Below are 15,722 nucleotides of genomic sequence, written 5' to 3' on the forward strand. Positions count from 1 at the left end.
AAACTGTCTCCCAAAAGATCCTCATCAAGAAGCTGATGAAGTATGGCCTGGAGAAACAGTCAGTGGGGTGGACTGAAAGCTGGCTGAACAGCTGAGCTCAAAGGGTTGTGACAGTGGTATGAAATCTATCTGGAGACCAGTAACTAGCTGTGTACCCCAGGGGTCAATGCTGGCTCTGCTCCTGTTTAACATCTTGAGAGCTGTTACATCCGTGATCTGGATGATGGGGAAGAGTATACCAAGTTTGCTAATGTCACAAACCCGAGAGGAATGTCTGATATGCCAGGGGGGTCATGCTGCCATCCAGAGGGACCTCAGCGGACTGGAAAAACGGGCCAATGGGAACATCATGAAGTTCAACAAGGAGAGTGCAAAGTCCTGCACTTGGGGACACAGACAACAGTTTGGGACTTACCTGCACACATATTTTGTGTTTGTTTAGTTGTATTTGTAGCATTTCACAGCGTGGTCTCTCAAGTTTCACAAGCCTTCTATCAGATGTTATATCTTTCTCTACTGGAATAAGATTCCTATACTGAAGGGGAATGACAAACTTATACATATGCAGCTGTATGCAAATATTATTATGTTTTGTCTTGCAAAACTTTACTGATCTTACACCCAACTAAAAATAGTATTAAAAAATGTTCAGAGGCCAAACCCCAGCTATTTTTTTCAAACCTTCAAGTAAAGACTAATTCATTGGTAGTGGTTTATTTCAGTTTACCTTAAACTAGCTCTTAATCAATCCTAAACCAAAGCAAACCACCTGTAAGTCAAAAGTTTTAAGTGCTTAAATCAACCAGTTTAAATTCCTATTTTCAATGAAATGGAGGTAACTGCCCATATAGATCATGCAGATTTTTCTAAAGTATTTTTTTTCTTAAATTCATTCTTCATTAGAGTTGCTCCTGCTGCACATAAATGAATCTTTTTCTGAGCTAATAAGTAACACCTAATATGTTTATAAGGTTCTGACACCCCTGACTGTTTCGTACTGACCCTTTCAATGGCCAACATATTCATCTCCCCCTTAGGTTGTCCTTCTCAAAATACAGTATAAAAGAGATTGATGTGTCAGGTTGCTTTTCTCCTGTTTGTCTAGGGAATTTCTGCCACAGAAAAAATTCTTTCTTCATTCTTGTTACATGCCGTGTTATCTCTGCCTTCTTTTTTTGAATAACTTTACAAACAAAATGGCTTTTGAATTCATAGTCAGTCTCAGCATTTGTTGTAAATTCATGCCCATTGATACAAGCTATTCCTTGAAGCATTTGTTCTCGTAGGCATTTTACTGTCCTTCAGTGCTTCTTGAGTTTTGAACTATATATTAAGATGGAACTAATAGTGGAATTGAGAATGCCAGTTATACTAAAAACTGTAGATCTCTAATGACCAGGGTTTGCTTTCAAGTCCTAAATGTAATTGCTGTCTTGCCAGCTCATGTTATTTTCTCCTTTGGTTTGTGTGTTGCTGCCAGCATGTCACCTCTTATATTCCCTCATCTTCTACAATACATTGATAAAAGGGCAAACTGGGAGGTCTGTAAGTTGGCAAAATTCCCACTAGATTCCTCAGGGTCTTTTTTCTCTCTGATGCCCTTTGGATTTGGCCTACGGGAACTGATGAAAGGCTGGAATGAAAATGCTGCTATTTGCCCTAGAGCTTTTCCCCTAGGCAAAACCCAAGCCAGAAACTTTATTCCAAAGATTTCTGAATACTACATTTGCAAAGTATGCAGATGTAGTGCATGGTGTGGTGTTCAGCTTGGTATTCAGGACCATTTTTTTGTGATACGCTGTTCACCACTACTAATACTATTAACTGGCAAATTTGGTTTTGAATTGAATCGTATTTAAAATTCTTCAAGCAGGGAATGTTTAAAGCACATTTTCCATTAGTCAGGACCACTTATAAGCACCAACAGGAAGTTAGCCTGATTTCCTGTTAAATAACACTGACAGCCATTTGAATATCACATAAAGATCACACGAGCACTGTCTGTCCATATCTTAATGACTGACTAATCCCACATTGCTTCCTGAATGGTTATAGATTGCTCCATCCAGACAATAAGCATTCAACTTTTTAGGAGTTTTATATTGGAGGATTAGCTAATAGCTTTTCCTGAGTACTTCAGAAGAAAAAGCTGAAGCAGAGACTGCTATATAAATAAGATGAACAAAAAGTTATTTACAGTGTAGATATTTCCAAACAGAATTCTCAGTTGTGTATTTTTTCTGAGCCAGAAAGAGTAAGCAGGTCCTATAAAAGCTCTTATAAGCAATTTGGAAGGTTTTTTGGAGGAAGGAAGTGGAAGGTTGGCAATAGTTCACTTTTACTGGTTAGTGGAGGCAGCTAGCTCCTGCTGTTTCACAGTGTGAGATTACGTGCTAGGCCCCCAGAGTGACACAACCCAGATTCATCCTGGCACACACCAGTGGTCATGAAAGAAAGATGCGTACATGGAAGGAAACACATTATATTTTGTCTGTGGTGATAAAATATAGCCTCTACCCTAGCCATTCTGATTATTTGTACTACTGTTGCTTGTCTTTGCAAAAGAGACTTTACAAAAGATACTGCAGGCATCTCCTCAGCTTTAAAAATCCATTTTTTTCATTTCCTAGACCAAGGAAACTGCCTGCTCTCATTCTGTGGAAGCTGAAAATGGAAAGCTGCTTATTCTGCAGGCAGATTCGTCTATTTAATTTATCAAAGACATCAGAGAAAGGAACAAAGGCGTGAATGTATTTCCTCTTCCAGATGGTGGTTTTGAGAGCTTGCCACTGAAGGGTTTCCTAACAAAGCTAGCCATGAACTGGAGCAGGAATGCTCAAGCATATTTGCCCTGCTAGCTGCTCTGGTGCTCCACCTCCATGGTGAACCCTCCCTTGTGGACTGTTCAGATTGATAAATAGCCCTTGTCCCTCTGGAAATGGTCTGAGAGATGGATGCTGAGGAGAAACTTGATTTCCCCAGAGGGGCCTGAGTACCTCCCTACATGCAGTGTGAATAATAAACACTGGTACCCAAGTGAAGAGCCTGTCCTCAGACTGCAAGGTTTCTAGCTATGGGGCCTTGGTTTTCAGTGTGTTACACTTTGCTCCTGTGGAAATGGGATAAGGAAGGCAAAAGATTCTTGATACCATATCCTAGTCTTATCCTGATGTGGTGATGGGATGCTGCCTGGCTGCTTACTCAGAGAGCTGGAAAATACACCTGGTACTCCAAGCTGAGAAGAAGCCAGAGGCACTATTCTCCAGCCATGCCCACTTCTTAACTCCACAAGGGGTCCTTTCTTCAAGTGCAGTCAAATAGGTGGTCAGTAAGCAGGTGCATCCTCCTTGCCACTCTCACAAAGGGGGGTCTTGGGACTATTTCCAAGGGCTATCATCATAAATCTGTCATAGTTGGGAAGGAACAGGGAAACAGTTCAGCTCCTGCTGCAGCCCCAGGGGCTGGTGAAGTGAGGATGCCTATGATAATGATTATATTCCTGTGACAGCTGCATGGTACAGATCCTTGGCCATGACTAATTGCCTTTCCAGGGAATGCCTGAAGCTCCCTGGGGGATTCTGTGCTTTTCTGCTCCCTGATTCTTCTTGATATCTCCAGACTGAGACACAGAGGCAAACCAAGATTCAGTTCCCAGGGTGCTTTGGGATGACTAACAGGCAGACAGGCTTAGAGGCAAATGAAAATATGACATGAGGAAGAAGGGAGGAGGAGAAAGAAATTCACTGTAAACCACTGTTGTCTGGGAATCTCAGCTCTTGTTCGGAGGACAGAGGGCCTTCTACTTCAGCACCTCCAAAAGAATGTAAGGCTGAAGAAAGAAAACCAAAAGGAGAGAGTCACACAGCAGACTGTGAATCAGGATTTTAGCTTAGCTCTTTGGAGTGCCCTGGCATTTATCCATAAAACCATGTTTTCCTAACAGATTCAGTTGAGCGTTGTTGCTTCAGGAAGCTTGTATGGGCCCTTCCAACATGATGGAAAACCCTTCAGCTTCTCAGAGGACACAGAGCAGGGCAGATCTCTTGTCTCCTGGGAAGCTGTGTGCACTCGGAGGCCTGGTCTCACACAGGCAAGACTTCCAGGGCTGCAGCCTCAGTGATATCTAGGAAACTCCAGTGTTTCCCACAGGTGGAAACCAAGTGGCCTCTGAGGCCCACAGCAATTTCATCAGCTTTTGATGAAGCAGCGTCTGTGGTTAAAGAGCATGCAGGTGTGTGATGCCGTACAGGAAATAAGGGTGCAGCAGAACTTTTTTAGTTGTGCTGCTGAAAATGTCTAAATGGCCTTGTCCCCAGCTGAAACAGGAAAGGCAGCTGTTATGCAGCACCAGTGGCAATGCCTTGTGAAGATAGAAAGCTATAGACAGCTGCAGCACACTACAAATATATATTTTTTTTCATTTCACTTCTTCATTCTTCTCTGGAGACATTCAAAACCCGCCTGGATGCATTCCTGTGCAGCCTAGTCTAGGTGATCCTGCTCTGGCAGGGGGGTTGGACTAGATGGTCTTTCGAGGTCCCTTCCAACTCTTAATATTCTGTGATTCTGTGGTTTCTGTGATTCCCTTTTTTATTTCTAGCCCATAGTTGATAGAGCAAAAAATGCACTCATGTTTGCTCCTGAGAAATAGTGGGGCAGCATCTTGAGGAGCTGCGGCCAATGGCTGTATCACACCCAATGACAAGGTTAAGCCATCCCTGTCACCGGCGTTGACACCATCAGCTGCCTGCCCGATGGGTCCACAGCCACCAAGCTCCATCTGCCCCTAAGCCCTGGGGCTACAGAGGGAAAAGCTGACATGAGGACAAGCACCACCAACACAGCAGGGACAGCCTGGTAGCATGGGGAGTCACTGGCTGGTGGGGTTGCCACAGAGCCTCCGGGCTGATGATGAGCCATGGGAGGCAACCACATACTGGGAATACTCCAGTTTTGAAAACAGAAACAGGAAAATAATTAAACTAAATGGCAAACTTGCAGGAGAACTTCTGACTTCTGTGGCTGTAGATGGTGGGCACAGTGCAGGGGTGACACCTTGCTGTGTGAATATAGGTAGGGGGTTTGCTGCGTGTCTTACCTGAATCTGTGGGATGTAAAGGAAAGGAAAGCATGACAAAACACTGTAAAACTGGAGGAGTGCTAGCATGGGACAGCCCAGCATCCATGCAAGCTGCACCTCTTTTCCAGTACAAGCAGATTGCCGTCCTGGAGCGGGCCTTTGCCTCACACAGAGCTGAATCCAAGTATAGCCCGAGCAGTGGGGCCAGGCAGCCATGTCCCACAGGTGAGGGGGATTAGTGGAGGAGCAGGGGCCACCAGGGACTTCTTCAGGGCACCTTGCCTTCTCCTTGTTAAACCTGTACAGAGCCCTCAGTACACCAGTGATTCACATACTGGAGGTCTGCAGTTTGTCCATGTCAGAAGAGGAAGGAAAGTGCTGGGGATGACTGGTTACATTTGGGGAATTCAGATAGTAGCTGAATTCAGATGGCCATTAAAATTTAGGAGACCATAAAATGCTGCTGTAATACGACTTGTGGCCATTTGAGAAGGATCACCCAGTCATGGAAGATGCTGGGAAATGCTTTATAGGACATAATGGAACAGATGCATTCTTTTTGTTTGTGCTTGTAAAGTGTCTTGCTTTGTAGTAAAGGAGGTATTTCTCTGATACCTTAAATACTGCAATGGAAAATTAAATACAACAAATTGGATCTTGTTTTTTATCTTTGTAATGGAGGTATATTCTGGAAATAAGTCTTTTAGCATCTCTTATGATTAGATATTCCCCAGTGGGATCTGTCCTCACATGGATTTCATCTCAGTGACACAGATGAGGATGCTGCACTCATAATTTAAAGTAGATTAAGCCCACACTTTTGACTGCTGGTAAATTGCCAGAACCGTGCTTGGTTGGACAAGCTTTGGTCACTGCTGTGCTACAGAATGCATTTCAGTTTCCTTTTGCACATTAAACCTTAATGCTCCCATCAAAAAATAATTTGATTGGAAAATTAAAAATTGGCTGCTTGTTCCTTCCTAGAAAAAGGAATTAAAACTGAAGGGATTTGTCTGCTTCTTCAGAACAAAAAGAATAAGTGTTGGCATGTACTGATAAGGAAGTAAGTATTCCTGCTAAAGAAACTTTTTTTTTTTAAAGTATTCAGGCACACCTAATAAAAAGGCACGTAAGAAGCAAAACAGAACAATCTGTTGTTATTTAACACGGCAAATACTGTTGAGATACAAATACAGTTAAGTTTTCTCTGGTAACTAAGCAACAGAAGAAAATACCACTTATCTGAATTGCTGTTTATTCTACTCTTTTTAGCTCTGCAGTAGTGATTTTTATTCTCCACACCTCAAACACAGAAAGAACAACTGTTTATGGTATGGCTAAATTGTTTAATGTACTGTTTGATACAGGGGCAAATTAGGCATCAGAATAAATGTCTAGGACTGCTACAACTAGCCATTAATGACTTTTGATCTTCTTGCAAATGTTTCAGTAGATTATGTAACATAAGCAAATGTCCTCTACCAACTTAGGCAATTACAATAAATATGGACTACATGAGGCATGAAATCAGAACATTTTCATTTTTCTAAAGAATCCAAATGGTCTCTCGTTCATATGTATCATCCTGAGGACTTGTTAGATTAAGCACATGGTAGCAATGTAGTCTTTGACACTTCTAAATGGAAGACTTTTTTCTAGAGCTGTGCACATTACCAACAGATGAATGGTTTCATTAAGGTGAAAATCTGCAGCAAGAAGTGCTCAGAGCCATAGTCAGACTGGACTTGCATATGGCTCTGTGCTTGCGTATGCACGTACTTGTGCATGCAGTCAAAATGAGAAGCAACTGAACAAAACTCTTTCTAGTCTCCAAAATCTCAGTTTGTAGCTAAAGATTTGCAATAAATTGTGGGGCTGGAAGAAAGAAAGTAAATGGCAAACTTTGGGATGGAAAGCCCAGAGGAGCTCAAAAGACTGAAAGACATTGATTGAGCCAAACTATGGGAAGCCAGAACAGTTCAGTCCCACACACATGGGAACAAGTCCACCAGCAACTGCAATTTGGTTTCTCTGTTCCACTTATTATAAGCCTCAGCTGTCTGTACTGAAACGAATAGTGTCTGTGAAGCACAGTGGAGCAGCTTCTGAAATCATTTTGTAGAAAGAAGTAATGGGCATAAATGACACCCAGCTACTATGAAGTAAACTGGGTAAAAACCCAAGGTCTGTTAAATCACTGCCAAAAGCATCTTCAGTTTCAGCAATACCAGGATATTCACTGAAAGCCTTTTGTAAAAGAGTAGATGAACTGTAGTCAGCTTGGAAACCTTTGTCCCAGATGCCAGTGACATTTCAACTTTCTCTTCCAGAATATCTGACTCTGAGGAATTGCCTCCTGTTTGGAAAGTATTTTGGGGGCCTTGTTGACTACCTTGTACTGGAGCAAGAGCTGAGGAGAAGGTTATTTTATCCACAGATTATGGACAGAATATCATATTCCTAAAAATAAGGGAGAAAGGAGTGACATTATTCTGCACACAAAAAAAGGGCAGCTCATCCCCATCATGGGCATACAAAATCTCACCTGGGTTTGAGTTTTCTGACTAAAAGCTATACCTTGCTCCTGCAGGAAGGTATTAGGTTGGTCAGCTGCCAATTCCTGGGGAATGAACCCTGTGAGTTTATTTACATTCATCCCAGTTAATCAATGAATGTTTGTAAAGCACTTTGAACTTGCATAGCACTCCTATAAATATTTGGTATTATCATATAATTACACTACCACATCTCAATTAAATGCACAATTGGCCATGCTTTAATCAGGTAATTGTAGTGTGACCAGAGTTATTTCAGATGTAGTTATCTCAGTCTATATGCTTACCGTCCTCAAGACTGGTATGCAAACCTGGAGCAAAATGAGGACTCATGATTTTGGTAACACTGGAAACCCACTGTCTCTCCCCAGAACAGAAACACTTTTTTTCACAACTACAAATACAGAAAAAAATTTGCTGCCTTTTGTCTTGCATTTTGAACATTTCTTGTAAGCAGCACAAGGACTAAGCTGCTTTCTGCTTTTCTGTTTGTTTTTTTTTGTTTGGTTTGGTTTGGTTTTGTTTTCACTTTACTGCCTTCCCTCATTACTATAATGGAAAAACAATGTCACTTGTGTTCTTGTCTCAGATTTATATCCTTCAGGCTTATGCTTTATCAATGGTCTGTATACTGTACTGTGGCATGTACAGAAATAAATTAAAACAATTAAGTGTTGAAGCATTCTCTGTTTCCTCCAGAGGGTAAAAATTACATTAAGCTTCAAATAACAATATATATGTTGCCATCTGATTATCAGCAATATAGGAAGTATTGCTTTCTTCTCCATTGTCTTCATTCTGGATAGTAAGCTTGTTTATATCGGTGTTGACAATCCAAGCTACGGTCTGACTACAAAAAAAAAAAAAGAGTAATTTTAAAATAATAAGATTTGATATTGCTTTTTCATAATACATTTCATAGTCTCCTAACTGTAAGTTCTTTAGGAAACTCAATTGCTTCTAAGCTTTTCTTCACTAACATGAAAGCTATGAAATAGTGCATTTTCTGGGGAAGGATGGAGTTTTTATTTGTTTTTTTACTTTTCTAATGAAATTGGAAACTTCAATGGACTATCTTGATGTATTAGATGAAGTAGGTACTTTACTACATGGCAATATTGTTACCATAGTTCCCATTCCTCCTTTTTCACCTTCTTCCTCTGGTGCTCTCTCACTTCTTTACTCCTTGTCATTTCTTTTCATGTCAATTAAATGCTCTTTGGGGAAATGGATAGGCAGCTTTTGTATACTTGTACTGCACCTGCAGAAGACTGTAGCTGAGGCCTCTAGATGCAATCAAAACCAAAATAGTAATATTTACATCTGCTCTTTCCAGTTCATTGACATCAGTTTACCCTGCAATGAACCTAAGGTATTTTCCATTGCAAAGCTGTTATTACTTCTTCCTTTATCTTTCTGGAATAACTGTATATAAAAGCCACAATGTGGGCTCACAGAAAAAATGTGAGTTTCCACCAAAACAAAACCAGAAGACCCAAATATAAAAACCCTTCAGGGCAGGAACTACCTCCAAGTGTGTCTGTATAGCATTTGCTGACAATACGAGTGAGGGTGTCTGAGATGCAATTACATAATGCATATATATAAAATGGAATGTGTCATTACTGCAGTGTTAAGCTATATTTGGAAACCACAACAAGAAAAGCACTTTCTCCCCTTTTTTTTTTTTTTTACTATAGGAAAAAGATGTCTTTGATGTATGAAGCATTTTATGAGACCATCTTTTTATTTTAATAACTGCTAATTTGCACACCTAACATCAGTTGCTGGTACAATTAATTGTGGATGCAAATGAGAGTGTTTAGCTGTCTAATCACCTGATTGTGCCTATAAATCAGTGACAGTAATTATGTGTGTAAATGCTCATTTCAGCCTGCAATTAATTTGGCCAAAATTGATAGGACAGAAAAAGAATACCACCCTAGGCTGAAATTTGGTCCCTGGTGTGTAGAAGGAGAAAGTATCTTCCTCCTCTGCCTCGAGTGTCTAAATTGCAGAGAGCTAAGTAGACAAAGAGCAATGATTCCCCAGTCCCCAATAACTCACTGCCAGTGTTTCACAATAAAGTGCAATGGGAGAGGAAATATTTCCATAAAGGTTCATTAATCACAACATATTTGCCATGCACAACCACTCTGCAGAGCAGGTAGAGAACCCTGGGGGATGTTGCCTGGCACAGCATGTCATTTTCATAATAGGAAAAGTATTTTTTGCACAAATGCTGTAGAGCTGAAGTTGCAGATGGCTCCATTGGCAGAGCTAGAGCCTCCTGGCACAACCCTCGGCAGCCAAAGCTACTTTAGGTATTTATAGCAAGGGGTAGTGATATCTCAAAAGAAGGGTGCAGAAGATGCACTATGTGCAATCTTCCCAGGTGTGCCCCTTGAGAGGACATGCGAAGCAGGCCAAAAGAAAAAAAAAAAAGAAGTCCCCCCAAAAAACAAAGCTACAGAAGGAAATCCAAGTCTTACCTGTCCCTGTTGTGCTGCAGGACTCTAATGAGAAGTCTTGGAGCAATTAAACTGATTGTGACTGAGAACCTGGGGGTCAGCAGAACTGAGCTTTAAAAGATGCCTTTCCAGATCAGTGGCTTCTTTCAGATCTGGTCAGCAAGCCACTTCACTGTACCTACCCCTGAGGACTTCGGAGAGCCCCTGTTAGCCCATTGTACTCAAACCCATCTAGACCTGCTGAGTGTTTTGCATGAGAGGTAGGGTTGGTTTCTTGCTTTTTGTACCTCTGTGGTCTTAGTCTCAGAGTAGTTCATTGCTGCTTCACTCCCACATGGGACTTTGATAAAATTCAAAGCCACCTGGTGTGATTTTAATTTAAATGTGAATTTAATGTGTATTCCTTTTATATTGCTATCATGTGCATTGTCAAGAGAAATGATGCAGACTCAAATCTGGCCTCTCAGCTGTTTCTCTGTGCTACTCCCTGGTTTTGTTTGATGCATGTTTCTGAGTAAAGCCGTTGCTCTGTGGTGGTGTGTGCACTACGTACAAGGGAAAATTTGATACAAGCACAGCGGTCATTCTTTGGGGAGGGCAACTGAGTCTTGAGCTGTTCTGCTAGTCAGAGGCCAAAAATCTTCTCATTAGCAAGGATACTGCCAGAGTTACAACTGAAGAGGGATGAAAGGTTTCATGTAGCCTATATAAAAAGAGGTTTCACAATTCACAAGGCTCCACCAGTTATGAGAAGGGTTTTGGGACAAGGACTTGTGAAAAGGAGGAGAAATACTGAAAAGTTTTATCTTAACCAATTCAAACAATTCATGCTGGAAGAGGTTAGAATTTACAAAAAAAAAATTATTAGTAAATATAAACTCACTAGAAAAAAAAAATGCTGTGAAAATATATTGAAAAGATCATAAGGAAATTCTTTCAAGACCAGGATGTGAAAGATACAGTGAGAAAAAGAGAAACAGAGATCCATATCTGTTAGTAGCCTAACAAGGCACTCCAGTAGGATGCAAAACACCCTGATGCAAGACAATATCTTAATCTTCAGAATTTTTCATTAAGCAAGACTTTTTTTTCAGACAGCCTTAATTAGTTTTGAACTAAAATTGTAGGAGCAGGGTGGGAGCTTAGAATTTCTGTCACAGAATAACAGAGACCAGATGGGAATGACAGAGCAGATCAAAGGCCACCCAGAGTGGTCATTGAGCTGTGACACAGGTGTGTCATAAGAGGCTGCTACAAGCTCTGCAAGGCTCACAAACAGCATTACAGTAGCCAGATGGCTTGGCCTTCAGAAGACATCCCTTGCTTTCTAAAAGCGCTGATGGCTCCTGCACCCACTGCAATCTATTTAATTGGCTGGTCATCAGGTGTTTTTAACCCTGTTTTCATAGGCCACCAGAGCTGATACGTGCTTTCTGTTCGTGACTGCTCTCATCGGCTGGTTACTACTTCCAGCAGACACAGCCTGTTGGGCTCCTGGCTTCAGCTGCTTCTTGCTGCTGCTGCTGCATGGGAGCTATCGTAGTGAGTCACTTCTGATCACCAAGGGAACCCACAGCCAGATCTCCACTCCTCCTAAAATAGTAACGCACAGCTAGATCTTCTCTCCTCCTAAAACAATCATGCTATGAGAAAAAGTGTTATATGTTTGGCAGTATCTGAAACACGATATTCAATGCATTAGATGGATAGAAAAGCAGTGCAACGAGCTAAGCCATAGCAGGGCCCTTGCTAAGACCACTCCAGGCCTGCAGTCTGGATTGTCTTCCAGGTCCAGAGTCATGCAGAAGGGAGATCAGTTCTTTGCAGGTTCTGAGTGGAGACCATTGCAGAAGCAGCTCTTTTTCTCCCATTATTTGAAAAAACTCTGAGGGAGGCCATGTGATCGACACATCCCCATTGTATTTCAATTCACAAAAACGGGTCCTTGAAAAGGGTACTATGTAACAAATAAAACAATGCTAAGCTTTTAAAATGGTTTAATGAAGGCAAGTCTTCAATTTAGTTTACTCTTATCATATCAACTATTATAACTTGCAGTATGATATTCCTTTTAAGTAACCATTCATTATTTTGAAGTACACTGGAAAAATGTTGATTATTTTTAAGCAGAAGTGTTACCTGTAAACTGTCGTTCTGCATTTCTATAATCTCTCTTTTATTTCTAGGTATTTCCACACAATATATTTGGGTATCCGGAGTCGACGGAGTGGAGAGAATGACAGATGGCGGTTTTATTGGAAAATGGTGTATGAGTATGCAGATGTGAGTATGCTGCATTTGCTAGCCACGTTTCTGGAAAGCGCACCACAGCTGGTCCTGCAGCTCTGTATTGTTGTACAGACTCGTACACTCCAGGCTCTCCAAGGTAGGGGTTCATTTAATCTATTTTTTTAAAATCATTTTAGGAAGATGTGATTTCTATACATACATATTTATCCTTCCTTCAAACTGCTCTCTGCCTTGTACTCCTGGCATAAGAGCAGGTCTTGCCCGCTAGCTGCTATTAAGCTGTTAACAATGGCTCTGTCAAGAAAGCCAGTGTGGTTGGAGCTTTTTTTAGCCTTTCTTATTGGCCTTGGGTTGTGGGTAAGATTTATAATGTTTTGCTTTCTGCATGTCCTTGTAATAGAAGAACTCTTCTGATTAACCACTGGGCCAATGTGAAAATTCCATCAATCAAACTATTGCTCTTCTCCCTACGCTCCCTTCTATGTAGGTTCAGAATCCTCCTAACTGCCGTAATGAGGTTTGTATGGTATTATGCAAAACAGAGCACAGCACAGCAGAAAACAGCTATTCTGTGGAGAAAATGCCAGTGTCTGTGGAATACACATCCATCAGTTCTCAGCCACGTCTATCTGAAGTAACACAAGTCAGCTTCTGAGTGTTACAGCAGTATTCGTTCCTTCAAGCTCTGAGTTTCCTTCTATGGATGATGCTTTCAGCAAGCATGAGTTCTTCTTTAAAATGGTACAGGCACCCATATGTCCTGCCCTAGAGATTGTCAGTCAGCAACACAGTTATAAGAATATCTCCTTCTCTGCTGCTTTTTTGATGCTGCTTTTGGTTACCTGACAGCTTTGCTTTTGTATTGCGCCATTGATTCGCCTTATGCCTCCACCTGAGCAGAAATTTTTGACAAGGGAATAAGGTGAATGAGAACTTGGAATCCATAAGGTGACACAAATGTCATGAGGCAGTGAGGAGTGAAGGGAGGAGGGGAGCAGGAGAAAAGGGACAGAGAGAGGAAGGAATGCAGCGATTTTGCCATTTGTTTTTAAGAAACAACTCATGTGCTTGCCACAGTACAAGATAAAACTGTGACAGCACCTTGCTCCAAGAAGCTCTAGGTCTAGTTAGCTTATTATGAGTGAGACTGATTGGGTGAAAAAGGACTGGGAACAAAGTGGGTAACTGCATGATCCTGGGCAGTTTCCTGTGGATAAATCAGAGGCTTTTCATTTACTTCCCCTTTGAAATGACGTCTAGTAAGAGCTGTCCTGCTTCCTGTGTTTTCTTGGTTTTGTTTCTTTAGATCTAAAACTCTGTCACCTTAAAGGGAAAGGAAAGCCAGAGTTTCTATTTTAATTAGTTGGTGCTCTGTACAAGGGAGGTTGCCTAACCACTTCCTACAGCTATTTCTCAAAATGATGCTGCCCCACACCAACCAGTCCAAGCTGTTATTCAGGAGAAGGTATTATCATTTCAAGAAACTTTGTCCCTCCAGAAAAAGACTGCAGAGATATGCTTAGGAGAAGAACTGCCAGAATACTGTATGGTCAGCTGTAATTTAGCTATCTTCATAAACTATTCATACAGAGGGCCTCTTGCCCTCGTTTTTGTATAACAACAGATCTGTCTGTGAGAAACGTGGCTAGTGAGTAGGCACTAAGCCTGTGATGTACTCTGCAAGTGGTTGTTAATTAGAGAAAACCTGAAATGCTTCAGTTTAAAAGCAAAATATGGTTCCTGAAGCCTGCAATCAGCTCTGTGAAATCTACGTATCAGAAACCAGAAAGGATCAAAACTATAATTATGGATTTTAGCTGAGAAGGCTGAAAATATTTACTGATCCTGTCTTCCCCCATTTTCTTCCATCTTTCAAGCTCCATTTAAAAAAAGTAAGAAAATTAAACAAGGTTGTAGCATTTTCTTAAACAGTAGTACCATTATATTCTCCTGATGAAAGCTAATACGTTTTCGTACATTGCCAGCTGTGAAAATCCTTTTTCTGTTCTCTCTCCTTTTTTAAAGAAATGTTAAAGATAATGCGTTGCACTATAGGATGGCAGATTTGCTGTGAGGCTGCATAAGGAGAGCATAATTTCTCTCAGTGGTATTGTGCTACAAATGGGTGTTTTGAAAGGCCTAGCCATAAGGTATATGCATGAGCTAGCTGTCCACTCACTGAACCTGTTATAGAGATTTCTAACATGGATCAATAAACAGAGTGGGTGATTGATTTTGTTTGTTTGTTTGTTTAGAGAATGCTACATGGTTTTCATTATTGTTCTTTTAGTTCTCTGTCCCACAGGACAAAGTTATCATGACAATTGATAAGTGCCATCACAGGTCCATGTTCTTAAAACTATACTTCCATCACAAACCACAAATTTGGCATGGGAAGTGAATGATAGCGGAAATGTCTTGATATGTAAACAGGGCATTTCTAATATTAAGCCATTAATGACCACAAGAAAAACTGTTAAATATTTTATTTATGAAATAGTGTATTTTCCATTCCAAATGTACCAAAATAGCATCATTCCCGAAAGGAGAATGCTGTCAGCATGACTGAAAATTCTTCATTTTGTTATAGTGTTAGCTAGGTGTGGTTTATTTGTTATTTCAGTCCTTAAGCCCTGCTATTCAAGGTAAGAAATACATACAGGCATGTACATATGTCCTTATGAAGATGAAGAAGAACATTGCATAATGTGTACAAAACCTTCCCTCTCAGTCTTCTACACTGCAGTGAGACCCAGAGGATGCACTGCAAGGATCCTTTAGCACTTGCCTGGGCTCCCCAGCCATGAATTAAAAAACTGGAATGTAAACTCCTAGCAAGGATTGTGTACCACTGCTCCTGCAGCAGAACATTGCATATATGGGAGGCCGTAGATGGTCATTATGAAGTGGCCTCTCTCTTCTGCTTTGGCACCCAGAGAGATCTGGGTATAGATATACAGTATCTTTATTACCTAAAAATCCAATTCTTCTTTAAGATTTCATCAAAACTGGCACAATTTGAGGCAATGACCTTTCTTATTCTGCCTACAACCAGCAGCCAGGTCCCTCCCAGAGTGGAAAGAGTAAAATGGCTTATGGGGGAAGCTGATGATTTCTCAGTGCTAGTTCCTCAAGAAGACAAACAACTTTAGTATGATGCTGGATTAAGCTGAAGCTGTGCTAACACCCCTGTTACCTCCACCTTTTTCATCCTGGTGATTCCTTTGAGTTTGAAGAAATATCTACTCTCTAGAAGACAGATGTGCCTTGATAATAAGTAGTTCCTCAGTCTTTTCCTCATGGGAGACTGTATCCCTTCCTTTCCCTTCATGTGCTCTGAGCACAGCACTCCCACAGCAACTTCTC

The 15,722-nt window shown here is 41.0% G+C and overlaps 1 protein-coding gene across 1 annotated transcript in view; it reads left to right on the forward strand.

Annotated features, from left to right (window-relative positions):
• The first annotated feature begins 12,296 nt into the window (after positions 1 to 12,296).
• Positions 12,297 to 15,722, forward strand: part of XKR4 (XK, Kell blood group complex subunit-related family, member 4) — a 73,437-nt gene continuing 70,011 nt past the window's right edge. Inside the window, exon 1 of the mRNA XM_010193376.1 lies at positions 12,297 to 12,492. Within this exon, the coding sequence (XP_010191678.1) occupies positions 12,369 to 12,492 (124 nt within the window). The 5' untranslated portion in view covers positions 12,297 to 12,368. The remainder of the gene's footprint in view (positions 12,493 to 15,722) is intronic.

Source organism: Mesitornis unicolor, unplaced genomic scaffold (genome assembly GCF_000695765.1).
Source record: "Mesitornis unicolor isolate BGI_N332 unplaced genomic scaffold, ASM69576v1 scaffold6751, whole genome shotgun sequence".
NCBI classification, from domain to species: Eukaryota; Metazoa; Chordata; class Aves; order Mesitornithiformes; family Mesitornithidae; genus Mesitornis; species Mesitornis unicolor.